A 24443-nucleotide genomic window follows, 5' to 3' on the forward strand; every position below is an offset into this window, starting at 1 on the left:
CCCATCCCCACCGGTACTGTACCCCGGTGTTACACAGTAATAGACACATCCCCACCGGTGCTGTACCCCGGTGTTATACAATGACAGAACTATCCCCACTGGTACTGTATCCCTGTGTTAAAAAGTGACAAACCCATCCCCGCCAGTACTGAACCCAGTGTTATACAGTGACAGATCCAACCCACCTGTACTGTAATCCAGTGCTATACAATAACAGACCTGACCCCAACGGCACTGTACCACAGTGTTATACAGTCACAGACGTGTCCCCACCAGTACAGTTCCCCGGTGTTATACAGTCACAGACCCATCCCCACCGGTGCTGTACCCCAGTGTTATACAGTCACAGACCCGTCCCCACCGGTACTGTACCCCGGTGATATACAGTGACAGACCCGTCCCCACCGGTACAGTACCCCGGTGTTATACAGTCACAGACCAGTCCCCACCGGTACCGTACCCCAGTGTTATACAGTGACAGACCCATCCCCACCGGTACCGTACCCCGGTGTTATACAGTCACAGACCCGTCCCCACCAGTACTGTACCACAGTGTTATACAGTCACAGACCCGTCCCCACCAGTACTGTATTCCAGTATTATACAGTCACAGACCCGTCCCCACCGGTACTGTACCCCAGTGTTATACAGTCACAGACCCGTCCCCACCGGTACTGTACCCCAGTGTTATACAGTCACAGACCCGTCCCCACCGGTACCGTACCCCAGTGTTATACAGTCACAGACCCGTCCCCACCGGTACAGTACCCCAGTGTTATACAGTCACAGACCAGTCCCTACCGGTACCGTACCCCAATGTTATACAGTCACAGACCCATCCCCACCAGTAAGGTACCACGGTGTTAGACAGTCAAAGACCCATCCCCACCGGTACTGTACCCCAGTGTTATACAGCCACAGACCAGTCCCCACCGGTACCGTACCCCAGTGTTATACAGTCACAGACCCGTCCCCACGAGTACTGCACCCCGGTGTTATACAGTCACAGACCCGTCCCCACCGGTACTGTACCCCAGTGTTATACAGTCACAGACCCATCCCCACCGGTAATGTACCCCAGTGTTATACAGTCACAGACCCGTCCCCACCGGTACAGTACCCCAGTGTTATACAGTCACAGACCCGTCCCCACCGGTACTGTAGCCCAGTGTTATACAGTGACGGACCCGACCCCACCGGTACCCTACCCCGGTGTTATACAGTCACAGACCCGTCCCCACCGGTACTGTACCCTGGTCTTATACAGTCACAGACCCATCCCCACCGGTACAGTACCCCGGTCTTATACAGTCACAGACCCATCCCCACCGGTATAGTACCCCGGTGATATACAGTCACAGACCCGTCCCCACCGATACTGTACCCCGGTGATATACAGTCACAGACCCCTCCTCACCGGTACTGTACCCTGGTGTTACACAGTCTCAGACCCGTCCCCACCGGTACTGTAGCCCAGTGTTATACAGTGACGGACCCGACCCCACCGGTACCGTACCCCGGTGTTTTACAGTGACAGACCCGACCCCACCGGTACTGTACCCTGGTCTTATACAGTCACAGACCCATCCCCACCGGTACAGTACCCCGGTCTTATACAGTCACAGACCCATCCCCACCGGTATAGTACCCCGGTGATATACAGTCACAGACCCGTCCCCACCGGTACTGTACCCCAGTGTTATACAGTCACAGACCCGTCCCCACCGATACTGTACCCCGGTGATATACAGTGACAGACCCCTCCTCACCGGTACTGTACCCTGGTGTTACACAGTCTCAGACCCGTCCCCACCGGTACTGTACCCTGGTGTTACACAGTCTCAGACCCGTCCCCACCGGTACCGTACCCCGGTGTTATACAGTCACAGACCCGTCCCCACCGGTACCGTACCCCGGTGTTATACAGTGACAGACCCGTCCCCACCGGTACTGTACCCCAGTGTTACACTGTCACAGACCCGTCCCCACCGGTACTGTACCCCAGTGTTACACTGTCACAGACCCGTCCCCACCGGTACTGTACCCCAGTGTTACACTGTCACAGACCCGTCCCCACCGGTACCGTACCCCGGTGTTATACAGTGATAGACCCGTCCCCACCGGTACCGTACCCCGGTGTTATACAGTGACAGACCCGTCCCCACCGGTACTGTACCCCAGTGTTACACTGTCACAGACCCGTCCCCACCGGTACTGTACCCCAGTGTTACACTGTCACAGACCCGTCCCCACCGGTACCGTACCCCTGTGTTATACAGTAACAGACCCGTCCCCACCAGTACTGTATCCCACGTTTTTCAGTGACAGGATTGACCCTGCCGACACTGTGATCCAGTGTTACAGAGTGACAGATCCGTCCCCACCGACCCTGAATCCCGTGTTTTTCAGTGACAGATCGGCCCCAACCGGTACGACACGGCATTTTTATACAGTGACAGATCGTCCCCATCGGTACTGTACTCAGTGTTATACAGCCACAGGGGCGTTCCCACTTGGTGTGTAACCCGAAGCTGGTCGCGCCAGTGCTCTCAGGGGCCCCGGCGTGGGAGTGACTGGTGAGCCCGGGGCCTAGACAGGCCGCGGCCCTCGGTTTGATAGTTCGCCATCGACCCGGGACCGACCCGACGCGCTTCTTACCCGCGAGTTGTTGAGCTCCATCATCACTTCCTCGAAGGCGGCCGTCTCCTCAGCCTGTTTCTGGTTGTGCAGCGCGATCTTTTCGCTGAATTTCCGAGGGTTATTCGCTGCCGCCATGTTGATGGCGATCGCGCCCTGGCCGCCCGCGGGCGGTGGGGCGGAGAGGCGAAGCTGCCCGGAACCCAATTGAACCAAAAACCCGGCCGCCCGGCGCCTCACAGCGCCTGCCGGGACCTGTGGTCCACCGACCCCTCCCGTCTCCTCGCTTCAACTCCTCCGATCCCTGTAGCCCCACCTGGTACTACACCTCCCAAGATGCTCAGCCTCTGAACGTTTGATATCAGACCCACCTCCTACCTAGGCATTGTGGTTATTGTAGTTCATTTTTAATAACTCTCGCGGTGCCAACTCACAAACTCCTGGAGGAGTACAGTGTCCACCTTCGTCTGCCTCAGACCTTCCTCCTCCTCTTGGAAATGAGACACAAGGGCCGGCGTGTGGGAATGCACATACTGCTGTAAGAACTCAGCAGGTCAGGCGGCGTCTGAGGGACGAAAGTGAACCCGTCCAGTCCCGAAACATGTGTTGCTTCAGATTCCAGCATCGCGGCAATTCTGAGGGTTTTAAGCGTGTGATCCCTCTGTTCCTGCACACATCTGCGAGTCCTGCCATTAACCCCGTATTCTCTCATTAAGCTCAACCTTCCAAACGTAATCACTTCGCACTTTTCCCGATTGAACTCCGCCTGCACCTTCTGAGACCAGATGTGCATCCTATAGTGTCCCGTTGTAACCGACGTTCACCAACTACGACACTACCTGCCTTCACTTTGCCTTAAAACGGACGTTGTTTTTTAAAAAATTTTCTCAAAGAAGAAAAAATCTGCAGACGCTGGAAATTCAAGCAAGACACACAAAAACGCTGGAGGAACTCAGCAGGTCAGGCAGCATTTATGAAAAGAATGCCGTCGACATTTCGGGCCGAAACCCTTTGGCAGGACTTTTCTTGTTCCTATTGTGTTCTTTCCTGTAAAAGTTGTTCATGATTTATGTTTAATTTACGTTTTATTTCTTGTGAACAATGTGCATCTGATGCCTTCTGACCTTAATACTGTATTAAGAAAGTTTTTCATTGCACCTCTGCACAGATCTAGTTGTTCATATACACTCGTCCTCCACTTTTAATAATGGGCGACCTAGAATCTAGACGATGAAGGAGCTTAACCTGAAAAGTCGACTGTCCACTATCCCCCCCCCCCCCCAAACGTGGATGACTTCACTTATCTCAACACTGAACTGTTCCACAATCTATGGGCTCACTTTCGAGGACCCTACAACTCATTCTCAATATTATTTATTACTTTTTTATTTGCATAGTTTATCTTTTTATACAAATCTGTTGTTTGTTCATCTTTGTTGTGATTCTATATGTTTCTTGTATCTACTGCAAATGCCCGCAAGAAAATGAATCTCAGGGTAGAGAAAATGAATCTAAGATGACACCCACGTACCTTGACAATAAATTTACTTTGAGCTTTGAGATGTTTCCCAACCAGCTTGTGTATTGTTCCAAATTCCAATGTCTGCAGTCTCTTGTGTCTCCATTTCTGATGTTTTGTGGGCTGATGTCATGCTGGGAACAGAAAAATAAACCACAACAGATCAGCAGAAAATCTGCTGGAAGAACTCAGTGGGCCGAGCAGCATCTGCATGAGGCGTTGGAATCTTGTAATTCACAACAGTGGAAGGCATCCAGTATTTTAAATCCATTATCTTTCCAATTTGCAATAGAAATTGATTCAGACACACAGTGGGCTAAATATGTTGGAATACAAATCAATCTACTGGACAGAAAATGGAGGGCTTTGCGGGAGAGAAGGGTTAGATTGATCCTGGAGTAAGTCTGGAATATTGTGCTCAGTGTCATGGTCCCTTCTGGCAATCCCCCCCATCTGGCTATTTACCTCAGGGATTGGGCCTCAATCCCCTCATTTAGTTTCCAACATTCCCAGGTTCCACTAACTACAAACACCTGCTTTCCATCAGTAAATGCAGGATAAAGACCCTGTGATCACAACAAAGAGCTGCCAGTTCGTTGGCCGACTCTGGTGTGAGTAACTTAGTTTCATGGTTCTTAGGCAGTCAGTTCTAAGTCTAGCATTGCTCCTGGATTCTCTCCTGGATACCGATTCCACACTCGCTACATCAATAACGCCTCCCGACTCTGCCTCGGTGCCGTGTTCTGCACTCAAAGTCAAGTCACTTTTATTGTCATTTCGGCCATAACTGCTGATACAGTACACAGTGAAAATGAGACAATATTTTTCAGGACCATGGTGTTACATGACACAGTACAAAAACTAGACTGAACTACGCAAAAAAAAACGACACTACAGAACTACCCAGGACTGCATAAAGTGCACAAAACAGTGCAGGCATTACAATAAATAATAAACAGGACAGTAGGGCAAAGTGTCAGTCCAGGCTCTGGGTATTGAGGAGTCTGATAGCTTGGGGGAAGAAACTGTTACATAGTCTGGCCGTGAGAGCCCGAATGCTTCAGAGCCTTTTCCCAGACGGCAGGAGGGAGAAGAGATTGTATGAGGGATGCGTGGGGTCTTTCATAATGCTGTTTCTTTTGCGGATGCAGCGTGTAGTGTAAATGTCCGTAATGGCGGGAAGAGAGACCCCGATTATCTTCTCAGCTGACCTCAGTATCCGCTGCAGGGTCTTGTGATCCAAGATGGTGCAATTTCCGTACCAGGCAGTGGTTCGTCCTCCACCATGCTCGTGTAACACTCAGTTCTGGTCACTTCACATGATGAGAAGGATGTGGAAGTGTCAGAGAGGTTGCAGAGGAGGATTACTGGGATCCTGCCTGACTTGTGAGGAGAGGTTGAGGGGGCTTGGACTTTCCCCCTTGGAGCGAAGGCGGATCAAAGAAAACTTGACAGTGTACAAGACGATAAGAGGACTAGGTCAAGTGGACAGCCAGAGACTTCTTTTCCCAGGGCAGAAATGGCTAATACAAGGGGCATAACTTTAATGTGATTGGAGGAAAGTAGATGGGAGATGTCAGAGGTAGGACTTTTAGACAGAGAGTGGTGAGGGTATGGAACACCCTGTCCAGATGATGGTCGAGGCAGATACATTAGGGACATTTAAGATATTACAGAAAAGTGCAGGGCAATGTGGGAGGGAAGGGTGGTTAAAAGTGTAGGTTAAAAGGTCAGCACAATATCGTGGGCCAAAGGGCCTGAATTGTTCCGTAAAGTTCTTCATTCTGTGTTTAATTCCAGTGCAGACTTTCCAATCAAAAATGTTTACAATTTATGTCCTCTTCAGATGCTGACTGACCTGCTGAGTTCCTCCAGCGAATAGATGGTTGCTGTAGAATTTGATCTGCCTTTAGGTATATCACATTTCGCTGCTCTACCTCCTGAAAAACCCCTTTCCACTTGGGACAGACACATCCGTCCTGTCTGCAGCACATCCTGGGCCGGGGACCCTCACCATCAAGGCCATGATCTCTTTGCGCTGTTGAGATCGGGGAGGAAGTACAGGAGTTCCTCACTACCAGATTCAGGAACAGTTATTATCCTTCAACCATCTGACTTTTGAACCACTCACCTCAACACTGAACTGATTCCACAACCTACAGACTCGCTTTCAAAGACTCTTCAACTCATGTCCTCGATGTTTAATGTTTATTTACTGTCATCATTTTGATTTTGCAGCTTGTTGTCTTTTGCACATCAGCTGTTTGTCCGCATTTGTTGTGTGTGTGTGTGTGTGTGTGTGTTTACACTGATTCAATTGCGTTATTCAAATGGTTAGCACAACGCTTTACAGTTGCAGCGACCGGGTTCAATTCCCGCCGCTGCCTGTACGTTCTCCATGTGACCTCGCGAGTTTCCTCCGAATGCCGCGGTTTCCTCCCACCACCCAGATACGTCCCTGTTAGTAGGTTAATTGGTCCTTGTAAATTGTCACGTGATTGGGCTGAGGTTGAACCCGGGGGTCGCTGGGGGCGTGGCCGGAAGGGTCCGGTCCGCGCTGTAGCCCAGTAGGTAAAAAAAAATCAATAACCGTATACGGTGATATGCGCGTACTCTGAGAATAAGTTTACTGTGAACTTCGAACTTTCATTGAGGTCTGATTTCAGCGAGAGCGCTCGGAAACAGCCACATCAGAAACGTGCGAATAAATTATGTGACTATCGCGCTCTAGACCGCGGCTGTTTTGTGCCACGAATCATGCCATCTGAATGACTGTCGGCTTTGATCCAAGTCCCACTGTCTCACTGTCATTCGGGGATCTGTGGCTGCAAATACAAACCTCCAGATCGTTTCAGAATCGGGTTTAATATCACCGGCATATGTCAGGAAATTTGTTAAACTTCACGGCAGCAGTACAGTGCAATATGTGATAAATGTAGAAAAAACTGAATTACAGTAAGTATATTGAACAGTTAAACTAAGATGTGTGGTGCATAAACAGAAACGTTAACAAAAAAGTAGAGGTAGCGTTCATGGGTTCAATGTCCATTTACAAATCGGATGGCTGAGGGGGAGAAGGTGTTCCTGAATCGCTGAGTGTGTGTCTGACGGTAACAGTGAGGAGAGGGCATGTCCTGGGCGGTAGGGGTTCTTGAGGATGGTAGCTGCTTTTCTGAGGCACCGCTCCTTGAGGATGACCTGGATACTACACAGGCTAGTCCCCAAGATGGAGCCGACTGATTTTACAACTCTCTGCAGCTTGTTGACATCCTGTGCAGTCGCCACCCCCACCCCCGGTACCGGACGGTGATACAGCCGGTTAGAATGCTCTCCGCGGTACAAGTGTAGAAGTTTTCGATTGGTTTTTGGCGACATAGCAAATCCCCTCAAACTCCTAATGAAGTATAGCCGCTGTCTTGCCTTCTTTGTAAATACATCGATATCTCAGCCTGCGAACCCCTGGATTAGATCCCGACGTGTAACCCTCTCCCGAGGATCTGATATTCTGTATATGAACCCCAGAAGTCCTTTTTGAGTTAGATCCTAGCCTGTAACTGACTGGAACGCCAGGAACTCCTGGATTAGATCCCAGCCAGTGACTCACCCCCGGAGATCTGTTATTCTGAACATAAACCCACCGAACCCCTGGATTAGATCACAGCAGGTAACACACTCCCGGGGACCTGTCACTCTCTATATATCCCCCGAATTAGATCCCAGCCTGTAACCCATCCGCAGGATCTGCTATCCTGTTATAAACCCCACCCCCCCCCCACCTATTCCAGACCGCAACTCCGGACCATCGTGGTTGCTCTGCAGATCCGCTAGTCCCTGGCTGTTATTTTATCGCGGAGACTGACGCGCCATGCTCAGCTCTGGGTGTCTGGATAGCAATCCCTGTAACGTGGGTGCAGATTTATCCTTGATTTAATTTCAGATCCGTGTCGGTCAGTAACTTTCCCTGGGAAGACCGGGTGTGATCCCCGCTGGGATGACTTCTTCCCGTCTGCCTGCGTTCCACCCACCTCGCTGCTACCAACTGCCGGTCTTGGGTCCCACCCCGCCAGGTTCGGGAGCAGTTGTCCGGCAGCTCTCAGGCTCCTGGATCGACTTCATTCACCTCGGCGCTGAAGCGACTCCGCAAGCTGTGGACTCACTTTCGGGGACTCTGCAGCTCCTGTTTACTTATTTTTGTAATTATTTGTACGATTTGGCCTCTTTTACACATTGAATGTTTGTTGGCCTTTGTTGTGTGTGTGTTTTTTTCTCCAAGGATTCCATTGAATTTCTTTGTTTTCCTGCAAGAAGATGAACCTCAAGGATGTATATGGTGTACATACTGTGATAATAGATTGATGAAGGTAGAGCAGGGGATGCAGTGTGTATAGGAATTTCGGTAAGGCATTTGATAGGATTCCCCATGCAAGGCTCCTTCAGAAATTAAGGAGGTATGGAATCCAAGTGGACATTGCTTTGTGGATCCAGAATTGGTTTGACCACAGAAGGCAAAGGGTGACTGTGGGTGGTTCATATTCTGCATGGACGTTGGTGACCAGCGACAAAGGGTAGAGGCCATTGGTTCTCCATGTTCAGGGGTTCAGCTCAGGGCTAACAACCCTGACTGGTCAAACAAAACTGTTCATGAAAACAGCAATGAAGAATCATTCCACATCTGTATACGATGGTATACCCGAGTCACCAACAGCATGGCTGACAGTGGTGAAAACCTAGAGGCAGCTACTGGTACAATGAAGAAAGCCCAGAACACTGCCAAGACCAAGATGAAAATTGGTTGCCCTAGACCCCCAGAAGAGTAATAGACACCAAGTCTTATCCAGTCCTGTTCACTAATTGAAACAGCCAGCCTCAATCAGTTGCTCTTCGCTTTCACTCTGCCTGTCTAATGTTTATCTTGTTGCCTGTTGTGTTTATTTTTTGTTCTCTCTTGCTTTGTGGCCCCTTGTGGCTTGTTATTTTTACAGTTACAGTCCATCACTGAATCGTCTCCGCTGCTCTGCTTTTGGGTCAAGCCACTTCTACACTTCCTGACACCCTGTGGTTCACAATGTTCAGCCGAACTAACCATTGAGCACTGCCTTCAAGCAGCATCCATCATCGGGGGACTCCCAGCAGCCAGGCTATGCTCTCTTCTTATTGCTGCCATCAGGAACCTTCATTAAGGTCTCTCACCACCAAGTTCAGGAGCAGTTATTACGCCTCAACCATCAGGGCCCTGAAGCAGCTTCGATAACTTCACTCACCTCAACACTGAGTGGATTCCACAGCCTGTGGATTCACATCCAAGGGATCTACAACAATGTCCTCAGAATGTATGTCATCCTGTTTGTTTATTTGCACAGTTTGTCTTCTTTTTGCACATTGATAACGATGTGTTTCTCAGTTCTATTGTGAATGGCCGCAGGGCAATGAATCTCAGGTTAGTGTACAGTGATGCATACAGTACTGTGCAGAAGTCTTAGACATCTCTCTCTCTATATATATACACGTATATATAGTGCCTAAGACCTTTGCACAGTACTGCAGTAATGTTAGGTATTGCAGGATACTGCTGTCTCAAAAAAAATTCATAACAAGTGAGTGATTTTGATATGGGTCTCTATTGTGGGCTGAGAATGGGACATGGCAGGGAGAAGGGAATCATGGTTAGGAAAAGGGGAAGGGAGAGGGGAGGGACCAGAAAGCACCAGAGGGACATTCTATAATAATCAATAAACCTATTGTTTGGATTCAAATGACTTTGCCTAGTGTCTCCCAGCTGAGTGTGTCTGCACCTGTGTGTGTATATATATCAGACTTTTCCACAGCACTGTACATACTTTGCTAATAAATTTAATTTGAACTTTGCAATAAATTAGTCATCAAATGTGATGAGACACTGTCTCCGATGACTAGGACAGGCTGCTCAAAACCTGCAGGAAATGCAAGAATGTTCCATGTTGACTGATTGAATGACTGTTTTGCTGTATAAAGTGATCCCCAAGGGACAGGTAGTGTGAAACTCTCGGACTGAACACAGTGTGACCATAGCCACTGGGGTTGTGAGGGAATGGTGTTTGCATACACACAGAGTGGAGGCCGGGTAGGGTGCACTTCTCCCCAACCCCACGCCCTCTTTACCTTTCCCTGGAGGTCCACACACAAACTCCGTGGGCTTGCTCAGAGTCAGAGCCGTGTGTGGTGCCTGATGACCAGGAGATTGTTCCCCAAGGGCGAACTAACTCACTTACGGGAACTCCTAGCTGTTTGGACGCCTTCCATGTCTGCTGCACCCCATCTTTCCCTTTCCCAGCAACATCAGCTGAATACGGCGAGGAGGACGGAGGGGCACTCGGACTGCTTGCTGGACCAGTGTGGATAACTTCATTCACCCCAGCACTGAACTGTCTCCACAACCCACCAACTTACTTTCATGTTCTCAGCATTATTTATTACTTAGTTACCTTAGTATTGTTTTTATTTTTGTATTTGCACATTTTGATATACTTTGTACATTATTTGTTTGTCTTTGTGTGTAGCTTTTCACTGATTCTACTGTGTTCCTTTGTATTATACTGTGAATGGCTGCAAAAAATGATTCTCAGGGCTGTGATATAGTTACATATATGCACTTTAATAACACATTCACTGTGAATTTTTGAACTTCAAGCTCAGAAGCTTCACTTTCGCCACTGTGGTCTCTGCCCACAGCTTGAGGCTATTTCAGAAGCTAGAACTGCAGAGCAGAGAAGTCACATGTCACACTTTAAAGCGGTCCCCGCCCCCGCCTGCCATCTTCACCACTCTTCTGCCCACACATATTCACCGACATTTAGTAGAAGAGGCAGGAATGATTACAAGGATTAAATTACAACATTTGGACAGGGATTATGGGCCAAACACAGGCAAAGGAGACTAGCTTAGATGGTGGGTTAGCACAGATGATGTGTGTTGAAAGGCCTGTGTTTGTGCTGTATAACTCTGGCTTTGTCAGGGCCATATTTGGAGTATTGAGGAATACTCTGATGGCTGACTTTGTGTGGCAGTGCCAAGTTTGGCTGTAGCCATGCTCCATTCAGAGCACTTCAGAATCTGTTCCTAAAATGTTGGGTGCTCTTCCTAAAACTGTCTTCAGGTTCTTGCAACACACACAAAATGCTGGTGGAATGCAGCAGGCCAGGCAGCATCTATAGGGAGAAGTGCTGTCGACGTTTCGGGCCGAGACCCTTCCTCCTCTCTCATGGTAATGAGAACAGGGCATGTCCTTAATGATGGATGTCATGTTATTGAGCCATTGCCTCAAGGTGATGTCCTTGACGGTAGGGAAGCTAGTGCTCATGACGGAGCTGGCTGAAGCTACAACCCTCTGCAGCTTTTTCCAATCTCATCCACACCAGACAGTGATACAACCAGTTAGAATGCTCTGTAGAAATATGTTGATCATTGGTGACATACCAAGTCTCCTTAAACACCTAATAAAATATTGCAGCTGGCATGCCTTTTTCACAATTGCAATGACCCGCTGATAGGTCTTCAGACGTGTTGACACCGAAGAACTTCAAGCTGCTTACCCTTTCCACTGCTGAACTGCACTACCTCCCCCCAAATGAGGATAGGTGTGTGTTCTTCTGTCTTCCCCCTTCCTGAAGTCCACAACCAATTCCTTGACTGAGTAAAATTCAGGAAAACCCTGTCTCGTTAAGCCACAGCCAAGTGCAAGGCCGCACTTGGAATATGATGCAGTTTTGGTCACCCTGGTACAGGAAAGACGTTGTCAAGCTAGAGAGGATAGTGAAGAGATTTACAAGGACACCACCTGGACTAGAGGGCCTGAGATATGGGGAGATGTTGGCCACACTGGATCTTTATTCTTTACAGTGCAGGATGAGGGGTGACCTCTCAGAAGTTTAGAAAATCATAAGGGATATGGCTAAGATGGTTGGTTTATAGTCTTTTCCTCAGGGGACAGGTATAAGGTAAGAGAGACTGAAGGGACCTGAGAAGTAAGAGGGGAGTGACTACCTGGAATGAGCTGCTGGAGAAAGTGGTCAAGGCAGGTACAACTGCAACATTTAAGTGATACTTGGATGGGTAAACAGCGGGAGCAGCCTGGAGGCTTAATGTGGGAAACTGGAACAAGTCGGGAGGCTGCTGTGGTTGACATGGACCAGTTGGGGGGATAGGCCTGTTTTCATGCTGAATTACTTCCCCTTTAATGAATATTAAATACTTACAGGAAAGGCGTAGTCTAAAAGCTACAGAAACATTATCAGGCATCTAGTGCTAAGGATGTAGCAACAGGGCAGCAAAGGAAATTAGATGATTTGATCAACACAAGTTATAAGATTTATATCAAATAAACTATTTCCTGTTAAAAACATTAATCTGTTCAAATAGTCACTACTGTGCATCTTACTTCAACATTCAAATACATAGAGCTTCACACAGGGTTTTTAAAATATTGTTTTACTTCATGTCAAAAACTACACAAAATAGTGTCACATTTATACAAAAATTATCTATGAAACTTACTAAAAGCAGCAGAAATGGCTGTATTACAATGGTATCGAGATATTGGCAAATCCAAAAATGAAGTTTTTGTTTTGAATATTACTTTGACATGTAATGATAAAAATACATTTTAAAATTAAAAGAGAAAAGAGGGGATTATTAATCAGTGCAGGATAAACATATATTGGAAATTGTATTTGAACCACAGAATGAGCCGAGCTGGCCAACAAATTCACACCAACTCCTGTCTCTGTTCAAAGGCATTCTCTCTCTCTAACCCCAGAGGTAGTGATGGGGAACAGAAACCCTGGCTGATTCCCTCTCTCTAACCCGAGGATCACTGGTCAAGTGAATAAAACCTGATTCTGCCAAGCTTTTCCCTCCCCACTGACAAGCACCCCTTCCTCTCAATGTCAGACATTACCACTAACCCCAGCACCTGCTGAACCACCATCTCCAAAATGAAGAAAGCCTGGCTGTGTAATGTTAAGCATTCGAGGCCACAAGAGTGTATGAGCTGTTAGCTGTGAGCACATCTCGACATGAAATGGTGTGATGCAATGGGAACCCTGATAACCTGTCACAGTCCAATTGCCCCAATCCTTACTCAATTGCAGGAAGTTTGAAAACTCTAATCTGTTTCACAACACTCCACAAAACAGCAGATTGAAAATACTGTGCGAGGCAGCTGCTCCTTGCCGCTGCCTCCACTCGATCATTTCACCAGCAACAGAACCCACTCAGGTGGGTCGGGGGGGGGGGGCAGGGAGGCGTGGAGACAGGCAGTGGAGCTTCCAGGGACAGGCTGCATCTGGGTCCCTGCAGCTCAGAGTTTCAGACCCCTGGCTCCCCGTGGTCTTCCACCCTCTGCCTCTCACACATGGTTACTCAAGAGGTTTTGGTTGGGGCAGGGAGAGGGGTTGCAGTCCCAGCAGCTGTGTACTCAGATGGTTCAGAGGAAGCACCCATGTCAGTGAGTCACTGGGCAAAGTGCTCACAGATAGCGATGGTGTAACAAGTGAGAATGAGACAGATAGAGGGGAAAGGGAACTTTGAGAGTTCAAAAGGGGGGGGGGGAGGAGAGAAAGAAATCAGAGAAAAGGAGGGGAGAGGGTAAGAGGGTAAGGGGAGAGATTAGACAGAGTGAGAGAGGGACTGAGATGAGTGAAGGAGAGAGAGAGAGAGAGAGAGAGAGAGAGGAGAGGCCAGCTGTAGTGGGAAATTGAATGACCACTTGCCAGACCACAGGAAGCCAAATGGAGGCGTGGGGTTAAAACAAAGAATCCGAGTGATGGGAAGAGAGGAGACACAGGAATGTACCTTCAGCTCATTCTCCTCACACCTTGATAAAGAGGACACCGGTAATGAGGGAGAAACCCAGGATAAGCATTACGACCTTGAGGATACGATGGTGGGGCGAGTTGAGCTCGTGGGGTAGAATCTCCATGAAGGTGATGTAGATGAAGGTGCCAGTAGCTATGCCCTCCAGCACAGCGCGGACGAGCTGGTGGCTGGAGTCCTCGGTCAGCACAATGCCCACCCCGATGCCCAGCGGTGACATGACAGCAAAGGTCACAACACAAGCCACCACCACTGCCAACCTCAGCCTGCTCTGCACCAGTTTCAGAGTCAGGCTGAAGGCCACAATGCACTTGTGAACGGACAGGGCAATGCAGATCTCCACCACTCTGGCGCCCGTCTCCTGCACGCCTAGCGCCAGCCCCTCAAAAACTGAGTGTAGGGAGAGTGCCAGCACAAGCACCACGCAACGGATGGCCGAGTGGGAGTTGAAGTCCACGTGGAAATGGAAGGAAGGGTTCTCCGGGGGCGACGGATGGCCCAACAGGGACCTGCTCTGCTCGTCAGTGTCTGCCATCTGGTCCCGGCAGGCCAGTGTGATCTGCTCCATGATCAGCACCAGGAAGAAGCCCATGGCGACGATGAATTCTGGCAGGGGGAACTCCAGCTGCAGGAATGGGGGGTGGGGGGAAGAGAGAGGTGCAAGACCGTCAGTGTCAGTGCTCGATGTCCTGATTACCCAGGGCCAGTGGCAGCAAACAGTAGCACATCGACCTTTATTGGTTTATTGTGGCTGCAGAGTCCCTCCATGGGCCCACCATGGTTTGGGATTATGTAGAGGGAGCTTCACTCTGCGTCTGACCCCGGGAGTGTGTGATGGGACAGTGTGGAGGGAGCTTCGCTCTGTGTCTGACCCCGGGAGTGTGTGATGGGACAGTGTGGAGGGAGATTCACTCTGTGCCTGACCCCGGGAGTGTGTGATGGGACGGTGTGGAGGGAGTTTCACTCTGTGCCTGACCCCGGGAGTGTGTGATGGGACGGTGTGGAGGGAGTTTCACTCTGTGCCTGACCCCGGGAGTGTGTGATGGGACGGTGTGGAGGGAGCTTCACTCTGCGTCTGACCCCGGGAGTGTGTGATGGGACAGTGTGGAGGGAGCTTCGCTCTGTGTCTGACCCCGGGAGTGTGTGATGGGACGGTGTGGAGGGAGTTTCACTCTGTGCCTGACCCCGGGAGTGTGTGATGGGACGGTGTGGAGGGAGCTTCACTCTGTGTCTGACCCCGAGAGTGTGTGATGGGACGGTGTGGAGGGAGCTTCACTCTGTGTCTGACCCCGGGAGTGTGTGATGGGACGGTGTGGAGGGAGTTTCACTCTGTGTCTGACCCCGGGAGACACTCTGTGTCTGTGTCGAGGTAGCTTTGGGTTTTATTTTAGCTGTGCGCTGTATCAGCTTTGGGAAGGAGTGGGGATTATTTTATGGGACTTCTCACAAGACCATATCAGTAACGGACATGTCAGTTCACCGCAGATTGCTTTACCTTCTTGGCAGCTTCAGGAAAGCTAAAATCATTGAAATGCAACAGCTAAGAAAGAGTCACACACTAACAAAGGTAGCTTTGCAATTTACCAAGGATCAGCAAAATGGACAAATGAAGGGTTTGGGGAAATAGCAACTTTCCCAAAGTTTGGAACAAGTGGCGTTGGGGGATGGGATAAGGATTGATCAAGAGGAATTTCTACATCGTGCCCCCCCCCCCCAGAAGCTGTCTCCACCTTCACTCTCTTCCCCCTCCCCCAGTACATTCCATGCATTTCATTCTTCCTCCTGTGCCACTATTCATCTCCTCCCCCCCCCCCCCCCACTCAACCTGCCTATCGTCTTTCACACTTCTCCGCTCCCTCTCAGCTTCGGTGCAGGGTTTCAACCCTGAACGCTGACAATCCCCACCCCCACAGATATTACTCAACCTATCGAGTAGTTTGCTGCTCCAGATTCCTGTCCTGTCTCTGCTTTGATCCAGCGCTGACTGCGTAACATTTGTGTGCATGTTCATCCCCCCCCCCCCACCGTGTGCACGTGGCATCTTTAAGACCATCGCAACCACGCTTATGTTTGCAGTGTAAAGACATGGCAGCATCTCTTAATAAAGGAGAGGATCGGGGTCTCTTAAGTGCCCCTAATGGATCCACCTCCACCACTCACTTAACATTGTGTAAAACTACCACTGCCATTCCCTCTTTACTTTCATCCAAACACCTTGAAATTATACGCATTAGCTGATCACGCACCTGACCAATTAACCTACTAGCCCGCACTACTCCATCACAGGGAGAACTTCTTGCAGACGGCAATGGAATTGAACCTGGGTCACTGTTGCTGCAATCGCGTTGCACTAACTGCGGCACAGATGTGCCACCCCGGCAGTTGCCAAACTGTTGTGCAATGGCACACTTGCTCTGGCCTCATTCCAACGTGGACTGTTTCTGTGCTGAGACGATGCCCAATGAGTGCCACCAAATCTCCTCCTGGAGGCAGCGGTGACTGTTAGCTTTTCCATCAAGTGCCCAGGTTGATTAAAAAAACCAGTGGAACAAGTCCAGATCCATTATGCTGTTGCACAAGAACGACTGGGTTTGGCAATTGCGATGCACAGCAAATGCAGAAAGGGCAAGAGCACCAACCTTCCTGTTTGGAGATAGGGAACCACAAGCTTCCTGCACACTCGCAGTGTCAATAAGATCTGATTCATGCTGATCGGGAAATGTCCACCCCCAACCCCCCACTCCAAGCACCTCTGGTGTAGCAGCTGGCCCACACACAGCACTTGATTTTGCAGTTTGGATATTCAGGTTGAGGGGGTGTCATCATCCCCCTCGCCTGGTCTTCGTGTGTTGAAATGTGGTGGGGAAATGCCTGCCCCTCTGGTTTGTGTGCCTGTGATACTAGAGCAGATTCTGAAATCCACAGTCACGCCATCAAGTTGGAGGCTATCCGAATGAAATATCAGAAAGAGAATGGCAACTCAAACTGTAATGGGTAGCCACTGGGAGATCCCACCTTTTGTGGCAGACAGAGTGAAGTGTCCCACAATCATTCTTGGTTCACCCAATGGAGATGTTAACCTAGCCCCCTCCACCAAAGTCATTTCACACTGCCACACAGGGGAAAGGAGGGGATACTCACGGTGATCTTCATCTTGTCCAACACTGCAGCCATGTCCGACAGGAAGTCCGGAATCAGGTCCAGGAGGCAGGTGGCCAGGAACACCCCACCAGCCAGGCAGCTGAGCAGACTGAGAACGCGGCGATGGCCTGGAGAAAGGGTGTTAAAACCAGGTATAAAATACATCAGGGGTAACACTCCGGCTGACTGCAACATACATGCTGCAGGAAGTCCGACAGACGGGACTAACCCCCGGTACAGACCAGGGCACAGGAGCCATTCAGCCCATTGAAGTCAGGTTGGACAAAGCCACAGAACAGTACAGCATAGGAAAAAGCCACTGGCCCACGATGTTAGACTGAGCTACCAATTCATTAAACACTGACATCCACCCACAGCCTCCCCTACCGCCACAAGGCTATTCACACGGCCACGCTCAGGTTGGAGGAGCAACACTTCATATTCTGTCTGGGTAGCCTCCAACCTGATAGCATGAACTACCTTCTCGTAACCTTTCCACACTTCCCCTTTTCACATCCTCCATTCTGGTTCCCCTCTCACCCATTCTCTTCTCACTTGCCCAAATACCTCTCTGGTGCCCCTCCCTTTCCTTTTCCATGGTTCACTCTCCTCCATCAGATTCTTCCCTCTTCAGCCCTTTACCTCTACATTTCACCTCCCATTTCTTTCTTCACCCCCCCCCCACCCAACCAGGCTCACCTATCACCTGCCAACTTGTACTCCTTCCCCTCCGCCCACCTTCCGATTGTGGCTTCTGCCTCTTTCTTTTCCAGTCCTGATGAAGGGTCTCAGACAAAAACGTTGACAGTTTATTTCCTTCCGTAGATGTTGCCTGACCTGCTGAATTCCCCCGGCACTTTGTGTGTTGGAATTTCGTTGAAAATTCCTTTGTCCCAATAATGTAATGAACCATTAAGGCAGATCCCAGGAGACATGGCCAAAAAATTGATAATCTTGCAAACAAGGATAGAAGCAGGTGATTAAAAGTGCAGCCCAAGAGTGCGGTGCTAAAGGAAGGGAGCGGCTTCAGGTGAGAAACCCGGCACCTGGGATACAGACAGCTGGAGGGAGTCCAGATCAAAGGTCGATCCGAAGTCTGGATCGCAGAGTGAAAATTGACTGGGTGTCCACAAGTTAAGCCCCAAGTCTACGACTCTCAGCGAGACCACTGGGGAAGTCAGGGCGCAATGTCTGTGAACCCACGATCTGCTGGAGCCTGAAAAAGCAGGCCTGTCCTGGGGTAGGTAGGCGTGTGCCTGTGGAAGAAAGCTTGTTTTGCTGTTGTTACTTGGCATGTTTTTTTTCGCCGTGTTGTCCTGCCAAGCATCATGGACATGTTACTTCGGTGCTGGAGTGGGGACTCCTGCAAGCTGCCCCCAGTGCATCCTTGAGTGTGTTGACACAAACTAGGTCTGGAGGGAGAGGGATAATGGAGGCAGAAGGGGGTTGAGATTATGGCTGTATCTTTGACAAGCTTTTGTCCATGTGCAGTGTTGAGTACACCAATGGGAACACCAATGAACAGACCACAAACAGTAATGGATACAGCCCTGTCCGTCACAGGTACAACCCTTTCTACCATTGAGCACATTTACAGGAAATTAGCATCCATCAAGAACGCCCGCCATCCAGGACAGGCTCCCTTCTCACTGCTGGCATTGGGAATGAGGTTCAGGAGCTTGAAGTCCCACACACCAACAGGTTCAGGAACAGTTATTACCTCTCAACCATCAAGCTCTGGAACCAGATTCCATAACCTATGGAATTATTCTTAAGGACTCTACAGTTCATGCTCTCAATATTTATTGCCTACATATTTTTCGTTGTGTTTGCACAGATTGCTGTTTTTTTTGGACATTGGTTGTTTGTCCATCTTTGTTATGTGCAAGACGAATATGGTGACACATGTACTTTGATAATAAATTTGATCTTTGAACACAGATGTGTTTTACAGATTCCAGCTAATACTTAACCAGCAGACAATGCAAGCTAGCAAACACAAGCTAATCAACCACATTCTCGACCTCGTCCAAATTAAGCATTTTAGTATCATGTACTAAATCTGTCACACAATCCATCTGTGGAAACTGATTACAACAGGGACCTGTGTAAATACACCATTGTAAATATTTGTACAATGTGTGACAAACCAGCTCCCAAAGCCTGTACTAAGGATGACCCCAACTTGTAAACTGCAATGAACCCTACACCTCCCCCCCCCACCTCAGTATCTGCTAATAGGGTCAGAATCAGAATCAGGTTTATTATCACCGGCATGTGACATGAAATTTGTTAACTTAGCAGCAGCAGCTCAATGCAATACGTAATATAGCAGAGGGGGAAAAAAGTAATGATAACTAATAAACAAGTAAATCAATTAAGTATATTGAGATGATTTTAAAAATGTGCAAAAACAGAAATATTGTATATTAAAAAAAGTGTGGTAGTGTCTAAAGCTTCAATGTCCATTTAGGAACCTAAATGGTAGAGGGGAATCTAATGGTAGAGGGGAATCTAATGGTAGAGGGGAAGAAGCTGTTCCTGAATTGCTGAGTGTGTGCCTTCAGGCTTCTGTACCTCCTCCCTGATGGTAACAGTGAGAAAAGGGCATGCCCTGGGTGCTGGAGGTCTTTAATAATGGACACTGCCTGTCTGAGACACCACAACCTCAAGATGTCCTGGGTACTTTGTAGGCTAGTGCCCAAGATGGAGCTGACTAGATTTACAATCTTCTGCAGCTTCTTTCGGTCCTGTGCAGTAGCCCCTCCATACCAGGCAGTGATGCAGCCTGTCAGAATGCTCTCCACGGTACAACTATAGAAGTTTTTGAGTGTTTTTTGTTGATATGCCAAACCACATCAAACTCCTAAAATATAGCCGAAATAGTCAGGGCCAGCAGAACGTTCACAGCTATGTTTCGGGAAATGCCTGACGTACGACCATGACTTCTTTCCCCTTTCTAACTCATGTCAAAATAACACTTCCTCACAGCCCTGCTAATCGTTAAGATCTCAGCTCCTCATCCCAATTCACCCGGGAACAAAATAGTGCAGCGCTTGACCACCCAGCTCCCCCTCCCTGTCCCACCTGGACAGCAACATGATTAAGCACCCAACCCACTTTCCTCCCTATCTCACCTACAGAGGGAGAACATTTGACAGTCCTTTCACCATTTTGCCTGGAGGTAGGCATTGTCAAAATCCCTGCCTGGCCATTTACTTGCAGGGGGCACCAACCCCAATTAATCCGTCATTGCCATCTTGCCTGGAGGTGGGGGTTCACCCACTGCCCCCCACCAAAAAACAAGCACAATTAACTACATCCTCCAACAGTTCAACACAATCAACTCTCACCTCACCATCTCACCTGGAAGAGGGCCCACTCTCACCTTCCCCATCTCAGCTGGGAAAGGGGAATCCTAGCCCTCCACCTCGCTCCGAGGGGCTACAATTATCCCTTTTCTGTACTCACTGTCTCAGCTGGGAAGGACTGGTAATTCACCCTCATTTCGGCTATAGGTAACCACTTACTGAAATAAAAATAACAACTAAGCCCCTCTCCGTTATTGCCTCATCTGTTAACCACCTCCCTCCCATCGCCCCCCAACATTCGAGGGGGCGTTTGAATCACCAACCTGCCTCCTTTTGACCACTAATATTTAAGTTTAACGCCCACCACCCACTTCATCCAGAGCTGTGGATGACATCAGTCTAAACCCGTCTTCCGACCCCGACCACCACCCCCAGGGTACATCTAACTTTCCAGACCCCAGCGGCCTCCTCACCTGCGCCCACACAGCCGCCGGCCACAACCCTCATGACGCACACCGGCAAGAGCCCGCACAGCACGGTCAGGACCAGCAGCAAGGCGAGGGAGGCCACCTTCACCTCTAGCCTGGGACTCATCTTCAAATCGACACCCGGCTCCAGCGGCATCTTCCCAGGCCCCGCGTCTCCCATCAGCTCAAGCCAGGCACACCATCCACCCCATTGACGCCGGCCCAGGAGGCGGGCGGGCGGGCCGGAGCGGAGGGGTGAGGCGGGGTGCCAGCACGAACAGCCACTCGCGTTTCGACTTGGACTCCGATTGACATAGAACTGACCAATCAATCGGAGCCGGGGGGCAGCTCTCTGTCGAAATGTCATTCAAATTATAAAAAGAGGCGGAGTTTGATGCAAAAGCACATGGATCGGTTCCAGGGGGCGGGGTTCGTCTCGTCTCAAAATGGGCGTCCTAAATACGTCATCAGGTCTGCGGGAAATAATCCGACGCCATGTTTATGAGGGGCGCAGACCGAACCGTTCCTGATTACAAACCAAACGGAATCGCTGTGGGATCACGACAGTATCCAAAATACTTTAGTTCTAGACGTATAATTCATGTCTGGAACTGTAATCTTTGAAATGTACTTGTCAAAGATTTACCATAGATTTACAAATCTGGCGGGCAGCTGCCGGGCAACGAATCAGCCCGGCAGGTCACTAAATTAGACCAATCGGTTTGCAGTAGGGGAGGCCTCAGATTCCTGACATGCGCAGTTGGGCTGGATTAGGGAGTGGTGACGTCATTGGTGCCAGGTTGGAAGTTGTGGTAAGTTGTCCAAGTATGGAGGCAGGGTGTTTGTGTGAGGGACTTTCTGATCTGACAGCACTTTTAAAATCATCTCCTGCAATTTAATAGAGTGCTAAGGCAAAGAGGAAGACATTTAAAAAATGTACATTCAACACTTGATTGGGAATGCTAAGAAAATGTGCAAAATAACAGCTTGTCAAAGTATATGTCGCTGCGTTTACCTTTATTATAAGGTGGGCAGGGCCAGTCCAGGATCTTTGCATCCTGCACAGCCCAGGTCCCGTGCAAGCACAAAAACACAGTCCCGCAGGATGTCACTGACCGACGACTGTAGGAAACCAACGATAGCTACTGTGCAGAGAGATGGCCACACCACACCTGGGAAACTGCGCACAGTTTTGGTCTCCTTCCGTAAGAACGATACCATTACTTTTGAGACAGGGTAGAGCAGGTTTGCACCTCCAGACTTCGCTGAGTGAATGGATATTTGTATCACTAAATTAAGCAGATTGGATTTCTCTTTATGAACAATTAGAAGAACTAAAGGCAATCTTAACAATTCTTGACAAAGTAGAGAAACGATGATTCCCCACCAGAATATAGGGCGTTGCATCACTGTGTGGCTGACTGACTCCTCAATGCTCTGACCTTGACGTTATATGACTACTCATCCATAGACAATGTATTGAAAGCCCTTCTCTGTGTAACTAACAGACCCCATAACCTGTTGCTACCATAGGATTCTGATGGGACAGTGTAGAGGGAGTTTCACTCTGTGTCTGACCCCAGGAGTGTGTGATGGGGCAGTGTGGAGGGAGTTTCACTCTGTGTCTGACCCTGGGAGTGTGTGATGGGACGGTGCAGAGGGAGTTTCACTCTGTGTCTGACCCCGGGAGTGTGTGATGGGACGGTGTAGATGGAGCTTTACTCTGTGTCTGACCCCAGGAGTGTGTGATGGGGCGGTGTGGAGGGAGTTTCACTCTGTGTCTGACCCCGGGAGTGTGTGATGGGACAGTGTAGATGGAGCTTCACTCTGTGTCTGACCCCAGGAGTGTGTGATGGGACAGTGTAGAGGGAGTTTCACTCTGCGTCTGACTCCAGGAGTGTGTGATGGGATGGTGTGGAGGGAGTTTCACTCTGTGTCTGACCCCGCGAGTGTGTGATGGGATGGTGTAGAGGGAGTTTCACTCTGTGTCCAACCCTGGGAGTGTGCGATGGGACGGTGTAGATGGAGTTTCACTCTGTGTCTGACCCCGGGAGTGTGTGATGGGATGGTGTAGAGGGAGTTTCACTCTGTGTCTGACCCCGCGAGTGTGTGATGGACAGTGTAGAGGGAGCTTCACTCTGTGTCTGACCCCGGGAGTGTGTGATGGGACGGTGTGGAGGGAGCTTCACTCTGCGTCTGACCCCGGGAGTGTGCAATAGGATGATGTGGAGGGAGTTTCACTCTGTATTTACCATGTGCTGTTTCTGATGTTTGATTTGGTGATTTAATCTGAGAATGTGGTGCCAAATGAAGTACTTGTTTTCTTCTTTGTTTCTGAGGAAATGAATCCTGGCGACCAGGACCTACTGGTCAGTTTTCAGGAGCAACAGGAGGGAATTTTCCTCAGGAATGGCTATCTGGACTCCATTGAGGGACAGGAAGAGGTAGAAGAAGGGGTGCCTAACTGGTCAGCCACCAGATCTGGGGTGAGTGATATCAATGAAGAGTTGGCCCCTAACGTGTATATTGATCATAAAATGACACCATCTTCATTATCTCATGCATCCTCATCTCTGTGACCCCCCCCCCCCGCACCCTGCCCTGACTGTGACCCCCACCAGCCCCTGCCCCCTCCCCATTTCTGTCACCCCCTCGGGCTCCTCTTCCTCTCTCTCGCTCTCTCTCTCTCTCACCCCACTGGCCTTTGACACTCTCAATCCCCTGAACATTCCTGAACCTTATCACCACCACCTCTCTCTGCTCCAGGCTCTGGAATTTCTTCCCGCTACTCCTCATATAAGACGTCCCACATCCCACCTGTCATTCTCCGAGTGAGAGATTTGAAGTTTGGGTTTGGGACCGGTGGTTGGGTATTTATCCTCCCGAGGCTGAGGTCTCTCTCCTCAAAGGTTGTGGGTAAGATGGAACTTGACGAGCTGCTTCAGAGTCGCGTTAACCCCAACGAGGTGTACAACAACAGCAGCAGCAGCAGCAAAAAAGCTGGCGCGGCCGAATCAGCTTCTGAAGCGGACAGCGGCATCTCCGACGACCAGCGGCCTGACAGTCCCCTTCCTGCCGAGACAACACCCGCCCGCCTCTTCCAGCTTGTGTATGGGGTCAGCGTGAAGTCGGAGTCTTCCGGGGCCGATCTGGTCTCCATCGATCTTGGTCAGTGATCCCTGAGAAAGGGTAGGAATGTTGGCATCCCCACCCAACTCTCTTCTCCCCGTACCACCACTCTCCCCCTCTCCACCTCCCCCCTCTACCTCCCCCTTGCCCCTTCTCTCTACGCTCCTCCCCCCTCCCCACTTCCACTTCACTCCCTACCTCCCCCTTTTCTACCCCTCCCTCTCCTCCCCCCCACCAGATTTGTTCTTGTGTTAGACTTTTATCTTCACATATTATTAAAGCTTTGTAATCAGCAGACATTTCCTCTTTAAGTTATTTAAAATAGTTAAAAATTAGTTGCTGTGCCTTTTTTAAACTTTCTGCAGCAGCCTGCTGAATTGCCTTCAATTT

At 49.5% G+C, this 24443-nt stretch overlaps 3 protein-coding genes across 4 annotated transcripts in view; 1 reads left to right on the top strand and 2 right to left on the bottom strand.

The window, feature by feature from the left end:
* Nucleotides 1-3032, bottom strand: part of LOC132399579 (CREB-regulated transcription coactivator 2-like) — a 45914-nt gene extending 42882 nt beyond the window's left edge. Inside the window, exon 1 of the mRNA XM_059980090.1 lies at nucleotides 2659-3032. Within this exon, the coding sequence (XP_059836073.1) occupies nucleotides 2659-2775 (117 nt within the window). The 5' untranslated portion in view covers nucleotides 2776-3032. The remainder of the gene's footprint in view (nucleotides 1-2658) is intronic.
* Nucleotides 3033-13744: 10712 nt separating this feature from the next.
* On the bottom strand, nucleotides 13745-21172 carry slc39a1 (solute carrier family 39 member 1). Its single transcript, XM_059980093.1, has 3 exons — nucleotides 20931-21172; nucleotides 17147-17274; nucleotides 13745-14630 (listed from the first exon to the last, which is right to left on the bottom strand). Exons 1-3 carry the CDS (start codon nucleotides 21103-21105, stop codon nucleotides 14001-14003), a joined length of 933 nt encoding a protein of 310 aa, XP_059836076.1. The 5' UTR covers nucleotides 21106-21172; the 3' UTR covers nucleotides 13745-14000.
* A 491-nt stretch (nucleotides 21173-21663) lies between these two features.
* LOC132399580 (cyclic AMP-responsive element-binding protein 3-like protein 4) overlaps nucleotides 21664-24443 on the top strand; it is a 39271-nt gene continuing 36491 nt past the window's right edge. Inside the window, exons 1-3 of one of the 2 annotated variants that reach the window (XM_059980091.1) lie at nucleotides 21664-21736; nucleotides 23264-23410; nucleotides 23834-24092. In XM_059980091.1, the coding sequence (XP_059836074.1) occupies nucleotides 21677-21736; nucleotides 23264-23410; nucleotides 23834-24092 (466 nt within the window). In that variant the 5' untranslated portion in view covers nucleotides 21664-21676. Of the gene's footprint in view, nucleotides 21737-21974; nucleotides 22130-23263; nucleotides 23411-23833; nucleotides 24093-24443 lie in introns of those variants that run through there. The other variant, XM_059980092.1, reaches the window with a different exon arrangement.

The sequence above is a fragment of the Hypanus sabinus genome, chromosome 9 (assembly GCF_030144855.1).
Source record: "Hypanus sabinus isolate sHypSab1 chromosome 9, sHypSab1.hap1, whole genome shotgun sequence".
Classification (NCBI taxonomy): domain Eukaryota; kingdom Metazoa; phylum Chordata; class Chondrichthyes; order Myliobatiformes; family Dasyatidae; genus Hypanus; species Hypanus sabinus.

Coding starts and splice junctions, on each gene's coding strand:
- slc39a1 (XM_059980093.1), bottom strand. CDS start 21,105: ATGGGAGACGCGGGGCCTGGGAAGATGCCGCTGGAGCCGGGTGTCGAT. Junction 17,275..20,930: donor CGGCGGCTGTGTGGGCGCAG/GTGAGGAGGCCG, acceptor CCCTTTCTCCAG/GCCATCGCCGCGTTCTCAGT. Junction 14,631..17,146: donor TGGACAAGATGAAGATCACC/GTGAGTATCCCC, acceptor CCATTCCTGCAG/CTGGAGTTCCCCCTGCCAGA.